Genomic DNA, 15,791 nt, shown 5'->3' on the forward strand with positions numbered 1-15,791 from the left:
TGGTTTTAGCAGATTTCTAAATAGGCCACTGTTCATATCAATGTATATACGAGAAGGTGCCTCACGGTCCCCAGCACCAACCACAACAAGTTGAAAAATACCAGACCTGCTATAAGAAAAGGAAAGCTGAGCAGAAAAAGAATGTTTTATGCGAAACTTGTGCAGCCAACTTTCGTTTGACATAGACGACGTGCACATTGTTTCACATTTTGTTCATCATAGGCACCAGTGCTTATATTTTTGTATATACAGTAGACTCTCAGTAAAATGAAATCTGTGAAATGGAAATGCCTCTCCTATGATTGGTTTTGTATTGCAATTCAGTTCCTCTTTAAATGGAATTCCTGTTATGTGAAACCTATTTTCTTTGTACCTTTGGGTTTTGTTTAACGAGTTCACTGCATGTAAATAACTTTTGTACTCACAGAGCTTATATGTATTTGCAGTATTTTTTTATTGTTACCTTGTATTCAAAACATATATTTATTTTTTTTAAATGTTTACCATGTGCAGAGTAGCACTGGTGTTTTGATACATTTTCTTCCTGCTGCATTTTAGTCAAATTCTTGTTAATATTTGAAATAAACTTGTTTAAAATTAATACTATTAGGAAGAACAATTCTTCCTCTATCATTTTATACCCTACGCTATAGCATCAATTAATTTCTTTGTTAGCAAAACAAAAGTCTTCTGGACTATCAAAAAACAAGTGGTCTTTTCGCAGCCGTGAAAGTGTTAACTGCTACATTTGATATAGTACACCTGCTGTGTAATACTTACACTGACAGTATTAGTCATTTCACATTTCATGTGTAGAGCTAAATGCAGATATATTTGGATATGTGTACATTTTTACGATGTAAGTATAGGCAATAAGTGGTGCAGTTTTATTTCACACTCCCATGGGGCCAGTGAGCAGCAAGTGAGCAAATGACTGTTTTGTTATTCTCGTTTCCAGCCATGGAAGTCCTAGATGGAGATGTGGTGCAGTTGAGCTCTGGTAGCCACCAATCTGAGCGAGACATTGTCCAGTTTGTGCCCTTGAACAAATTCCTTCAAGGTGCTGGCTCCTGGCAGAGCAAGCAAGTGCGGCTCGCCAAGGAGGTGCTGGCCGAGATTCCCGGGCAGGTCACTTCCTACATGTACAAACACAACATCAAGCCTGTCCAACCACCCCTGTAACCTAAATGTGTTTGTATGCAGAGTGTCAGTACCACAAGAAGAGATTACCACTTTTCTCACAGAATCTGGGCCATAATACTGGTGTGGGCTTTGTTGCTATCATAGGTTTGATAAGGTTTGGAACCAAAATAGCCTGATTCATATTTGAAAAGCTGAGAGTGAAGCCACATTATCTGTAAGAAATGCTACAAAAAGAATGTGAGCAAATGTGTCACGGAGGTTACAGTACATTCAAGGTAAGCATAAAAATTTGGAGGTTTTTCAAATTTGACCATTCTGTATGTAGTATATATTACATGCATGCATACATACACATGCACAGATGTAAACATACTTGCATTAAAGGGGTTGCCTCATTCTCAGATATATGTGAGGCTATGCGTTGAATATATAGTTGTGCAGACATTCCTGCCTTCTGTATGTGTTGGTGTTATTTACCCAATGCCCTGCGTTAACTCAAAATCGCTTCATTTTGTGATGGTAGATTAACTCTTTAATGGGCCCTGCGACACAATTTGAGCATGTCTTTTTCATCGGATCTTGTGGTACTTTGGAATGTGCCCATATTATGCAAGTGTCAATGCCAAAATTAGGGCGGTTCAAAAGATAAATTACCTAAGGTTCGGACTAAGGCGACACACATCAGCTATTTTTGTTATGGGAAGTGACGTCATGTCATGTGACAGTGATGACAAAGGCTGTTCATCTCTTATTGACTTGAGGCAACAAGTAGCGTGCCATTTTCATATAGTGGTAGCTAGGTCATATGGATCAATGCTGTTTATAAAGTCCTGTTTTATGCTTTTTCAGGAAGAAACAATGTCTGTAAATTATGTACTTGTAGAATAACAAAAATTTAGAATAACAAACGCGACACTTTGTCCGCGAACACGGCTATGATACGCCAGTAACGTAACGTGGAAACGCATGTAGCGTTTTTAGTGAGCCAAAAATAGAACATGAGGCGGACGGCGGCGTTGCAGTAGAACGTGTCTTGCATGCAGGTCGAGAAGAGTGCCCACCTAAAGAGTGTGTATCTTACACCGTGAAAGTGTCTGCTACCTAACGCATATGGCTTGCTGTAACCATGGAAATGAAGAGCGATATCAAATACATACTGTGTGAAGGCTCCTATGAGGCAACATTTTCGGCACATCTTCATGGGACCCGTGCGGTGATTGGCAGCGGCCTTTGACATCAGCGGGAGAGTGAAATGTGAAAGGAAACGGTCTTCGCCACTATTCGCTCGAGATTTGAAGACTTTGAGGACTTATAACTTCACTTTTCATGCACCAATTTGCATTATTCTTGTTGCATTTGTCGCGGCATCTACCTATTGCTTCACGTGCTCCTGTGCTAGATCGAGCTGTTGCTAAAGTGTCGCCGGGCCCCAAGTGATTAAATGAGAAAAAACAACACATATTTAGATATCGCATAGGTGTATACAGTTAAACTTCCATGTAACTAAATATTGTCTGTTGGAGAACACTCTTTCATATCACAAGCCTGACTGCATTACACTTTTGGTATTTGAGTTGCATCTATGATGGCAGAGTGTAGGCTTCGGGGTGTTCGTAATCCATTTGACTATTTTAAAGCACTGTTGAGCAAGACGGTGTCTGTTCCTTTCCTCTCCTCAGTCTCCTTCAACTGTGCACCAATTTAGTGAAATGTATTCGTGGTATCGATGTTATGCCTGCCTAAATTTATGTAAAAACCAGCCCCAAAAATTCACGAAGACTCTCTTTTTGGAGCGGTTTAAGTGATATGTAGGCATTACATTTTATCGCAAGTACTGGCCATCCCTGAAACGCTTTTCAGGCAGCATTGGCATGGCATCTTGCATCTTCTCTCTAGTGCTAGTCAGGCATCTTCCTCTTAGCACTTGTGCGCATGCCATGGGACACCATATTACTAGCATCCAGTTTTGAGACCCAGTTCCAGACAGCAGTTGGGACCACTGGTCGTTTTCTTATAGCCTGTACCTCTCTACAGTAAATTTTATGCATATATCATATATGAGAGTATTCTTGTACTGTTTTGTACATGCCCACACAACTTCTCATTATTGGGTGGCTAACCTTTAGAAAAGCTGGACACTGCCTTTCATGCTTTTGTTGATCATTCCTAGGCTCATGCAAATATTTGAGCACTTCAGTTATATGAACAAATATTTGAGTGTCATTTGAAGTTGCTTTGACATGAATTTAAATTATTCAAAATTTTGAAGTATTCAAACTGAATGAATGGGCATATATTGAACCATACGTAATCCCCTATAAAAGTGGTTTCACAGTAGAATTGGAGTGGTATGCCATAAAACCACCTATTTAGAAAACAATCTGCACCGTCTCGAAGACCTGCTTCAAGATTAAATGAACATATTACCCTCACATTGATTAATCACTTTCTAAGTTCACAAGCTAGTTATGTGGAGTGATATATACTATTGTAAGTTTTGAAATGTCACATATACTTGACTGGTTTTCACCGACATCCTACTTCAATTTAAATCATGCTACTGTTCAAAGTCACTTTCATTTCACTTTGAAGCAAAAAAATGACCTTTGCACATGCTCTATTCCAATTTTTAAAAATATTTTGCAAACTAGTTGGTTCATGAAAAATATGCAGATTTTTTTGTGCTAGTGGTATGTGCTGTTTGAACTGTTCAATTAGAATTCACTTTGAACAAAAAATTTATTGTACGTACATCCCTAGTCATTGCACTTATTATGCTGCTTAGCTGACCATAGCACGCATAATTTTTGTCTTTGCTTGTGCTGCTGACAGACAGAAAATTTGATACAATTCCGTTGTTACATCTTCATTCTTAATTTGGAATTTCTGCCATTTAAACACTTATTATCAACACACATTTTCATGCTTCTGTTATTCACTGGGCAGCTCTGTCTTTTGGTTATTCTTAGAAGCTTCAGATTTGAAATTTTTATGCAACAATCTCTTTCATAGTGGGCCAATCTGGGCGGTGTCTCAATATCCGTCTACGCGAGCACCACAGCTCTTTGAAAGGCACACCGACATCCCACTTGGCATTACATTGCCGTCAGTGTGGCTGTACTCCAATGTTCGATCAAACAGCTGTGCTATTCCGTCACAGAGAGCAGTTAACCCGAGAATTAGTTGAGGCCTGCTTCATCCGAAAACGTGGCGAGAATTGCGTGAGTCATCCGTCTGTACTCCTTCACGATAAAGAATTTTCATTCCTAATGAGCACGTTTTCATAGTTTCACCGAGGTAAGCATGCGCAGTTGGTGTCACATTTTTCGTTTGTAGGGTTTTTCGGGGGGCTGTTAAGTTTTTTCTAAGTTTTCTTGGTTCCATTTACACATGCGCGTTTACCTGTTTATTTCCTGATATTACATTTTTTGTTTTTGTATGACGTTGTATAACAATATATGTGTAAAAAAGTAGGCGTGAGATTTCTGTGATTTGAGTTCGTATATATTCATGTGTGTTTCCTAATAAACTTGGTTTGAAGTTAGCGCTCGTGTTGTCTACGTTTCCTTCTTGTGTTTCCGTTCTGTGGCGCTAAGATTTCTTAGTCATGCATCTCTTTCATATTGTTTTTGAGTATTGGTGCCGGAAACAGTACAATAGTGATCTTGCTTGAGCGTTTAAAGCGCTATCAGGTTCGTGTTTTGTTGCCTTGAGGAAAATAATGACATGGTGTGCTGCATGTTTACAATTGATATTTTTGTTTATGCTTACTTTACTGTAGTTGGACATCTTGTATTTATTATTTGTTTCAAGTGGCTAAGACCAAGAAATTGGCTTGGCTCCTCCTTCAGGCAAATTGACCGCAGAGATACTTTCAAACATCTTTTATGACCAAGAGAGAGTCTTTGGCGACATGGTAGGCTGGGAACATTCTGCAACCATTCACTCCAGGCACATTTTACTTTTTCTGGCTAAACATGAACTGTCAGCAGATATTATCTGTATTGATCATAGTTTGTACAATGACATTGCCAAAGAAGCAGCTCAAACATAAAAAATGCTAGGAAGTTTCACCTCAAGATTTCTATTGTCACACCTTGTAAAAAAAATAGGCCTACTTGCCCAGTGATCACAAAAATGGCAATCGACAGAAAAAAATGCACTGGCTTTCAATTGAATATTTTTTTTCAGAAAACACAAAAACACCTCAGTTCATTCAGCCATGTGACAGGTGCATCATATGGAGAGAACTTTACTGGCTGTTGCCCCTTGACTAAACATGCACACAACTTCAATGTCAACTCGTGACACGTGCTAACTGAATATTCATATTCCTTATCCCACAGTCTAAAGGCTGCTTCACATGCCGCAATTGCAGCGAAAAAAAATCATTCTGTTTGCTCCAATCGCTCTGTTCGCAACCGCCGCTAATGGCGGTTTCGTTTCACATGGACCGCGAACGGTCTGGGATTTTCATTCTGTGACTGGAGCGGCGAGCAACGTTTCTTGCCATTATTTGTGGACGACAATAGAATTTTTCAAATATAATGTTACAATCTGTGTGAGATGATATTATTAAGTTTCCACGAACGGTAACCAAGAGCACTTGTGTTTCGTCATTTAAGAACACTTTCCAATCTAACTACTCTTTAAAATGTGCAACAGAGGCCATTACCAAAACAAACACGTCGACGCTATTTTGATAGCTTGGCCGACTCTACCCTATTTTGACGGCTCCCAAACAGAAATCGCTCTCGTTGCTGCGATCAGAGCGAAATTTTCCAACATGTTTGTAGCGGGCCGCAGACCGCCCCGGTGGGAGCGAACTGCCCTTTTTTTCGCTGCGAGCGAATTCGCAGAGTGAAAATCGCTACTTTTTGTGTCATGTGAAATGGCCTTAATCAATAGCTGGCTCACGCAGATTTCGTACCTTCTTCTTATGTGGAATGGATGGAAGGCTTATTGAATGTCCAGCAGATTAATAGCCCGAACTCGAGTCTCCCTCTTCAGAATGCCAACGCGTTGCCTCTCTGCCACTACATGGGCCTACTGGACTGTCCAGAGTTGGTTGGCACTTGGCGCTGCACAGAGCAGCTTACCACCTTGCCGAGAGAGCATTGGGATTGATACGTTGGGCTTCAGCCTCCAATTTCCAGACCATATGCTCATGCATAGCCATGTCTGTCTGGCAGATCTTGCATATCCTGGTGCTGTACATATCAGGGTATATCTGGTGACATAGCTGTCAATTAGTGTAAATGTTAGTTTGCAGCTGTTGCCAGGTAACTGCTTGAGCTCTGCATAGATTGGTGTGAGGCAGAGAGTAGCATCGCCGACCAGGCCAAGTAGAATGCCTTGGTCACCTCGTTGTATGCCGTATGTCGATTCCGATCCACATACTCTTCGACAAGTCCATCTCCTCCTGCACAGGCTGTTGCGTTGCATGCTGTAAAGTGTACCGCCTCATTAAGGTTAGGGAAGTGCAGGAAAGCTCTGCCCATATGATGGCTTTTACAATTTTTTGGCAAGCTGCCTCTTGCAACGCGTTCGATGCTCTAACCACTGAGCTACCACAGCGGCCTCTTGCAAAAAACCTACAAAAAACCATGGCATCAGTAAACTGTGGGTTGCGCATTTGTGGGTTACACAAGTGGTTACTCAAGTGAAGCCAGGTGGGTTATGAAACACCTTGGTATTAAATCCATTTTTGGTTGAAGCATCCCACCACTCATAATTTATTCACCCAAACAGGCAATTACGTGATTATTCCGCCCAATTGCTTAGCTTCGTGTTTTCTACTTATAGATTTCACACAAATATATTTGTAGCACATTTTGAAACTGCTAGTATATTAGTGCATGTGCTCCACTGATTGGAGGAATCGTAAACATGGCATTGTGTTTACATCATCATCATCATCATCATCATCAGCCTGACTACGTCCACTGCAGGACAAAGGCCTCTCCCATATTCCACCAGTTAACCTGGTCCTGTGCTTGCTGCTGCCAATTTATACCCGCAAACTTCTTAATCTCATCTGCCCACCTAACCTTCTGTCTCCCCCTAACCCCTTGCCTTCTCTGGGAATCCAGTTAGTTACCCTTAATGACCAGCAGTTATCCTGTCGACGTGCAACATGCCCGGCCCATGTCCATTTCTTCTTCTTGATTTCAGCTGTGATATCCTTGACCCCCGTTTGTTCCCTAATCCACTCTGCTCTCTTCTTGTCTCTTGAGGTTACACCTACCATTTTTCTTTCCATCGCTCCAGGTTTCTGCTCCGTAGCTAAGTACCGGCAAGATACAGCTGTTATATACCTTCCTCTTGAGGGATAGTGGCAATCTACCTGTCATAATTTGAGAGTGCTTGCCAAATGTGCTCCAGCCCATTCTTATTTTTCTAGTTACTTCAATCTCGTGGTTTGGCTCCGCGGTTATTACCTGCCCTAAGTAGACATAGTCTTTTACAACTTGAAGTGCACTATTACCTATCTCGAAGTGCTGCTCTTTTCCGAGGTTGTTGTACATTACTTTCGTTTTCTGCAGATTCATTGTGTTTACATACATCTTTTTAACTGTATTTATTACAGAGAGAAAAAATATTGTGACAATGCTCATGATAATTTTTTCTGTATCAGAACTTCCCATGCTTCATGCATGGCTGGAAAGCACTGATAATTATGACAGTGAAAAACTTTGCTGCGAGAAAAAAGTTTATAGATCTCCTGTCAATGCTGCTAGGGTTTTTAAGATCCCACTGAGACCCCCCCCCCCCCTCCTGACTTTAAGCTCCGACCTAAGCTCCGACTTTTCAACATTCTGTGTGTCCTGTTTTTCATTTGCATTTGAGGAGAATTATAAGTGTGTCTACTTAAGGGGAGTCGGTAATGAAGCACAGATCAAATTTTGGCCTCTTGGGGCCTTCACTATCATTTGCATACTAAAAACAAACCAAAAGCATGAACTCTATTCTTTTTGGATTTTTTAAATAGTATCCTTGTTTTATTACATTTCAAATGCAAACAAATGCTTGCCTGCATTTGGTTAGCTCAAGTATAGCACCAGTTGGTTAATTAACATCCCTGCCTGTCCGCATTATATTTTTCTCTTTCTATAGCACCAGTAGCTAACATTTGCAAAGTGCCGACTTTGCACATAAGCTGGATCATTGCGGAGCAAATTTTATCAGATTGTTTTATGTCTACACCCCCAAAGAAACACCACAAATGTTACCTGCTAGAATACATGGCTGCTCCGCCGTGGGTTGTCTAGTGGCTAAGGCACTCGGCTGCCGACCCGCAGGTGACACGATCGAATCCCGGCTGCGGCGGCTGCATTTTCGAGGAAGGCGGACATGTTGTAGGCCCATTTGCTCAGATTTGGGTGCACGTTAAAGAACCCCAGGTGGTCGAAATTTTTAGAGCCCTCCACTACGGCGTCTCTCATAATCATATGGTGGTTTTGGGACGTTAAAACTCACATATAAATCAATCAGGGTATATGGCTGAACTGTAAGATACACGCACCAAGTTCTTTTTATATAAGGATAGTCACATTATCTACATACTTCTTGGTGTTTGACAGCCTGTATGGGCATGATATTCAAGCTGTGTGAATGCGTTCAGCCGTGGCCACATCTGTGTAGAGCACGCGAGAAGCCGGTTTTCGCTCCACGAGGCGGACCCTCCAGGCAGTTTCGGGCTATAATTTGGTCAGCTTGACAGCTAGGCCACACATGCTTCTGACGCAGCACTTCAGAGCCCGAAACTGCCTCAAAGTTTCGCCCCGCAGAGCGAAAACGGGCTCCTCTTGGCTATACACAGACGTGGCTGCGGATGTACATCTCTTCTACGACCAGACTGCTTTGCGATCAAAATTTTGATGACTGCCTTGCTTGGAAGCTACAAAAAGTTTGCGTCACTTTTTATGGCAAATCCTGCATGTCTTTTTTCATGAAACTCTCAAGCAAGCTCTTGAATCATGTTATGGTTCCTCAAGCTCAAATCTTTTATAAAAAAACATGCTGTTTCACTCTGGATCATCAAGGAAATATATGTTTGTAGAATATGCAAGTGTCAGTACATAATTTCCAGTTCAGTTCACATTTCAGCAATGGGGCACATCAGAAGGGGCAGAGGTAATTCAAAAATACCCAGAAAGTGCTAACCTGGTCTGAAAATGAAAAAAAAAAAACTGTCAACTTGAAGGTGATGGATAGAATTTTCCTTAGATGCCCACACAGATTTGCTCAACCAAATTTCCAAACTTGTCCACTCTGCTCGTCCTGCATGTGAGGAAAAGTTGAGAAGGCTCTTCAAAATATTTTTGACATGAATCTCAGAATGCAGTGTTTGAAATGTCTAGTTCTTACTAGACAATATGTCAACCATTTTTTGCTACACCATGTCGGTTGTGAGCATGCTGTTTTCGTACTCATTTGTTCTATTCTTGCACAGACTGTACAAAGTTTAATTTTTAACACCTGGCCGCACATTTTGCGACTGTGCTGCTTTGCATATTAGCTCCACTTATCCTGTGGATCCTGCAGTGTCTTGATGAGAACTCTCTTTGTATGTACTGAGAACTCTAGTATTTACAGCTATATGTATTTACCCAGCATGATAAGCACTATTTACACATATTTGTATAAATGTTTTACTTCTGCCTGCAAGTAACCTTATAGAATTTCATATTTACAGTTCATATTGCCAAATCGCTGTGTATCCACAGTTTGTCTCAAATATTCTACCATTCATAAGTGTCCATACTTATTGCAAATATAATTGTTCAAGACATAAAGAGTACTCATGTGTGCTGGTTCTTTAAAAGAAGACTTGTGTACATTTGCTTAGACCCACCGTAGTAGCTAAACGCGGGTCATGCTGCTAAGCTCAAACACTCAGGTTTAAAATTAATACAGGGTCTCCCATGATGGCATGCCTCAGAATGATATCATGGTTTTGTCATGTAAAACTCTAGTAATTAAGTTTATTATTACATTTTTTGAATGAGAAGAAAAGTAACTAATGGGCTTTATATTTTTTTCTGGTGACAAATTATATTATGGCAATAAAGCAGACAAGGAAAGCATATAGAAAAATATTGGTGCCTTCTTAAGTTGGGCTCTAGAAATGGCTAAGTGAAGGGAAAGGTGAGCTAGTGGACAAAAAAAAAAAAGAAAAAGAACAGGGACATTGCTGCTAGCAGGAATTGAACGCCCACCTTCCACATTGTGCGTGCATTGCTCTACTTTTAGTGTGCATATATGTGTATAAGGTCTGACTGTTGGAGTGTTGAGCAACGCTGCTCATGGCCGAGGTGATGGATGTATGTGCACACACAAAAGAATCGCACCTTAATTAAACATTTTAAATAAAAAAAATGAAATCAACTTAATTTTGATCTTAGGGACTGTTTAATGAAATGTGTGATGCGAGCATATAACACAACTGAGCCGCAGAGAACAACGAAGCAGTTTCAACTGCTAATGAATTTATGGCTAGTTGAATAATTTTTTGCGGCTCAATATACTCAGACCCCCACCTGGTTATCATAGCTATTTGCATATTTTACCTCAGCTCACTCACTGCTGTTTTTGCCAGAGCATGTTTGATGGACCATGTTTGAATATACCATTTTACTGAAGATGTAGCATTAACCTACAGTAATGCACATGCTGAAAGGGAACACGATACCCACTGTTTACTTCTGAGTGCAATGTGAAATCACTGTTTATGTAGTTTATAAACAAGCAGACATTTAGGTCCATGTTTTACCAATGACACCCACAGCTGTGTAAGCCGTTGGCTCTGCAAGTATAAAAAAGTGTCCTGGTAGATTTCGATTCATTTGATGTTGAGCTCATGTTACTGGAACTTGTACACTTGTCTTAACAGCATCAAATTGTTTGCCATTTACTGTGGTTGTATTACTGTTACTTACTGTGTTAAGGTCACACATTTTTGTCTACTGCATGTAATAAAAATTTGGCATTGATAATTCCATGTTTTTTTTTTTTTCAAAAAAAATTAAAAGAAATGTGGAACCTTGAGTGATTTCTCTGAACTCACTCACTGCAGTGTCATTTGGTTGAAGCATCAATGGCTGAGCTTGTCACTACATTTCACTGTTAATACATTGATGCTTCTACATGTTAGTATTAGGTGTTTATAATGGATGCTGCCATCTTGTCAAGTATTCATTGTTGTGCGTGCAGTACTGTTATTGTGTATTGCAGCCTGTTGTGATCTTACAAGACCATGCGTCAATGAAGTGTGTAACATACTCAACCCCAAAGTTGTGTAATAGTTAGTGCACCCATCTACTATGCATTCTCGCAGAAACATTCTCAAAGAATAATACGAGAAGTTTCATTTTTATTATCTTATATGCATGAGAAAATGTGAACATGATAATGAATATGTGGAGGAGTTGGGGTATAGACACAGGCAGCACACACTGTTTTGACAACTGTAGTAAAATGAAAAAAAAAAAATTTTTTTCGCACATCATCACAGCTTTAACCAAAATTAACTAAAAATAAAAACAAGGAGCTCCAGAAAAATCATACCAACTACCAACTGCTCTCTAGAATTATTCATGTGTTCTTGCAACCAGTATTTTTTCTGCAATAGGGTATTCATTAACTAGCTGTTTTGATCAGTCAACATTTTAGTTGCTTGAAACACTGACATGTCTGTTATGAAGTTGTAGGTTGCTTCAAATAACTCCGTAACAAATATTCATTTTTTGCTGAGATTCAGTTGCTTTATTGTCTTTTTTGCATAGAAACAATGGCCACTATAAGTTCATGAAATATGAGGAAAGAGTTAATTATGTCGTGCTATGCCTCTGATGGCAAAATGTTCAATTGGAGCTTCCACCAACAGTTCAGAGTTTATATATTGAAGAATCAACAGCAATGATGCACTGTTCGGGTGCTTATTACAGCGAAAGCTGTTATGAGATCACAACTCGAGTCATGTGCTGCCGCTGATGTCCGTAACCACATCGCACGAAATTAGAAAAAAAAAAACTAGCACCAATGACACAGTGGGGCTCAAAACCCGGGTCTGCTGGGTACTAGCCCAATGTTCTACCACTGAGCTACACTGTTTTTTTTTTATTACCACTGAGCTACGCCAATGCTTGGGACTTGTTGGCAAACTTGCTTTGATGTCAGAAAATCAGTCGCGTTAATACGACTTATAAAGCATTTTATAACAGCGAAAGAACAACCAGTCGATGCGCAATGTGAATAGCGTAACGAGTGGGCCGTTCAAACCTATTACAAAAGCTTCTTCTTGTTCCCCTATTAACTGTTATGCATACCCACTTCAGCCATGATTGCTCATCATCGCCAGCCACTGCATGAACGATTGGCACAAAATTCCTTTCAAGTGTTTAGGAGATACTATTCTTCTCTGAAGAATGATGAAAAATAGCATAGTGAATGCTGGCCTACTACCAAAAAAATTGATTATTAATGCCCTAGTGGGTATCAAGCATGTGTGCTTGCAGTAGTTGCCCAATGAGTGTTTAGAAAAGGCTCTGAAAGACCGCTCTTCTAGCTTTTGCTGTGACTGTGCTGCACCTTCTGTGCATGCCTGGCCTTTTTTATTACCTGCATTTTTTTTTTTGCTTTGGATGGCTGCTAGTGAATAATGATCCAAATTGCTAGTATATAAATTAACGCGTTATTACGCTGCACAGTCTAATGATCGAGTGAGTTTATCTTGCCAGTCATATGATATGTAAGTATAATTTCATGATCTACTTATTGGCATTCTTGCATGCCATATATTGAGCCAAATAAAGAGATGTGCTCTATTAATGAAATACAACACTAAAACAGGTATCTTCTATTATGCTTATAAGGCAGCTCTTTGACCAATACATCTCCTATTGGTGCATCCTCAATTAGTAAAATAAAAACCAGATAGTAGCACCTATTTGACCAATAGAACTTCTACTGGTACATTGAGAAACCTCTAGGCAACACCTATTTGACAAATATGACTTCTTCCTAAACTGAAATTGGCACACAGCGGATGATTGGTAAACAGGTGGGGCACTCGGCAACAGCTATTGTCTATCAACCAATGGTGGCACAAAGTGGGGCCTTGATTGGCAACCGTTTTCGCTGGTTATTAGTTGGTCGAAGACGCATCAAGCCAACAGTCGGCGAATGATAGGGAAAGCGCAGGCACTCAATGCCCGGGCAAAGAAGCATGGTCCTTTGTAGGGCCATGCTTGGCTACCTACCACATTGGCCAGCTACTATATATTCCAGGTGGAAATATGCAACTGGGAATTCAATTGGTTTCAACTAGTATTAACTCGTATCGATTGCTGCCGGTTAAGAACTAGCTGATACATGAGCCATCCACAAGCCAACATTGCATTATATCTGTGGGCACATACTTTTTCCCTACACCGTGCGCATTATTTCTTGGTCAGCAAAAATTTCTTGTTTGATCATTCAGCATTGAAGATTATTTGCACAAGATTATATAATTCAGTTGTGCAGTACCTGCTGTCTACAAGGTCGGCTGACGAAAGGTCAGCAAGGGGTCAACTGGGCCATGACCTAGGTCGGCCATGCATGTTGGGCCAGCATATATAGGTGAACTCATTTGTTTAGTTGGGTCTGTCCCAATGATAACAGAAAAAATAGGTGCTGGTCTCATGATTGGTCTCTATTGATATAATTTTCATACACCCAATACAGCTCCGATACATTTGCTGTAGAGCCAAGAGCGATTTTTTATTTGTTGAAATGAAACTTAATTCTATTTGTAGTTTTACTAGGGATTGGTTAGTTTAGTAAAAGAGCCACGCCTTTCTTACAATACTATCTGATCAATTTCTTGCCCACGCACGTCATTCAGAACTACAGTGCACATGTATTGCTGATGTTTCTCAATAGACGCAGTTAATTTTTTTCTTCACAGAGTGCATGCCCGTGTAAACATTTCACCTCATCGTGATGCAAACGACCGGAAAACATAGTTTCATACAATAATACCAAAATAATATTGTATGAAAATCTATGCCAGAAAGCTTTTCGCGTTTGGCGTAACTATATGGTAAACCAAATCTGTAACATTGAAAAAAAAAACACCTAGCGGAGGAAAAAAAGTGGGGAGGGTGCAGCATGCATGCGCTGGCTTACGAGGACGCATGCGTTCGTTTTGTGCCCAAGCAAAGGCGCTGACCCAAGCCCTGCAAAACCGCAGGTCGCGGGATCGAATCCCGGCTGCGGCGGCTGCATTTCCGATGGAGGCGGAAATGTTGTAAACCTGTGTGCTCAGATTTGGGTGCACGTTAAAGAACCCTAGGAGGTCTAAATTTCCGGAGCCCTCCACTACGGCGTCTCTCATAATCATGTGTTGGTTTTGGGACGTTAAACACCATATACCAATCAATCTAGCCCTGCAGAACGGGTGCGGACATGGAGGAAGGAAAAACTAAGGAGAGGCCATGACGTCATCTGTTTCCTTCTCCACATGCACTACACACCATGGAGGAAGAGAAAACTTTTTTCTTCCTCAATGTTGCTGATCAATACATATAGCATCTTCGGGAATTGTGCCCCGGAGTAGTCGCGGAACAGTCTTGAAATTACCGAAGACCGAAAAGGGGCAGAACGTCCCGGTTCTATGAAGGAATACCAGCCGTTGCGCCTCGTCTGTTACGCGCGCGGCACGCAACGAATGCTGGGATTTGTGGCTCCGCGGATTTTCTCGGAGCGCCTCGAAGATGCCTCGAAGCAAAAAAAAAAAAAAAAAAAGAAAGTGCCTCGACAGGGCTGGTCTTGGTTACCGAAGACGTAGGGTGCCCATGGGGCACGGAGGAAGGTAAAATAAATATATGTCCGGGTGCAAAGTGTATATATCTTGGAACCCAAGATGAACTAAGCAGTTTATGTAGCTGCAATTATTACAAAAAACTTGGTTTCTTGATTGATCAACTGCAATGACTTTTGTTGTGCAGTGACGATGCACGTGTATGTGCACAGTACACGTTATAAGGGATATGTGACCATACTTGAAGTCATCTGCGGTACCAACTAAACAGTGATAACCCTAGCCGTTCTTTGCAAATCTTATTTTCTCAGAAAGCTATATCTAAAGTTTTTTACCAATTTCAATACTTTGCATTCGAAAGACATTTCCTTTCTCTCCAGCTTTAAAATTGCTGGCATATGCCTTTATAACTTTTTGGCAAAAGTGGCATACTCATTACATACCACACGTAACTGGCTCTGGAAGGAATGACTTACACAGTTTTTGTGAAGCACTTGTTTGGAACGTGCTTGGTGGCACATGCACAGTGTGTGCAGGTGTAATATTGAATATACTGCTTTTTGTGTGTGTGTGGAGGGAATAACAGTGCTGTCGATGGAATAAAGAGTAAGCAATGGACACACACGCTGAGTCTGTAATTTTCCTCCAACCTTTTCTTTACATAGTGCTGATCAATGTCGTCCTCATAATATCATGGCTAAATCAGGTCTATGTGAATGCAGCCTAAATCATTGAGACACTTCACTAATGTGACCCAGCAAACATTGCCCTAACTTGATTCAGTATTTTGGCTCCGTTGTAAGTTAAGACTGCTTGGCATAGACACACGCTAAAGAATGAC

At 40.6% G+C, this 15,791-nt stretch overlaps 1 protein-coding gene and 1 long non-coding RNA gene across 4 annotated transcripts in view; one reads left to right on the forward strand and one right to left on the reverse strand.

Moving 5' to 3' along the window:
- The window catches only part of LOC119163347 (copine-8-like), a 40,225-nt gene extending 35,538 nt beyond the window's left edge, over positions 1-4,687 (forward strand). For all 3 annotated transcript variants that reach the window (XM_075873007.1, XM_075873009.1, XM_075873008.1), the window contains exon 14: positions 959-4,687. In XM_075873007.1, the coding sequence (XP_075729122.1) occupies positions 959-1,182 (224 nt within the window). In that variant the 3' untranslated portion in view covers positions 1,183-4,687. The remainder of the gene's footprint in view (positions 1-958) is intronic.
- Positions 865-9,308, reverse strand: LOC142771499 (uncharacterized). Its single transcript, XR_012885964.1, has 2 exons — positions 8,376-9,308; positions 865-1,136 (listed from the first exon to the last, which is right to left on the reverse strand). It is a non-coding gene; the product is annotated as an uncharacterized LOC142771499 (long non-coding RNA).
- Positions 9,309-15,791: the final 6,483 nt, after the last annotated feature.

The sequence above is a fragment of the Rhipicephalus microplus genome, chromosome 9 (genome assembly GCF_043290135.1).
Source record: "Rhipicephalus microplus isolate Deutch F79 chromosome 9, USDA_Rmic, whole genome shotgun sequence".
Classification (NCBI taxonomy): Eukaryota; Metazoa; Arthropoda; class Arachnida; order Ixodida; family Ixodidae; genus Rhipicephalus; species Rhipicephalus microplus.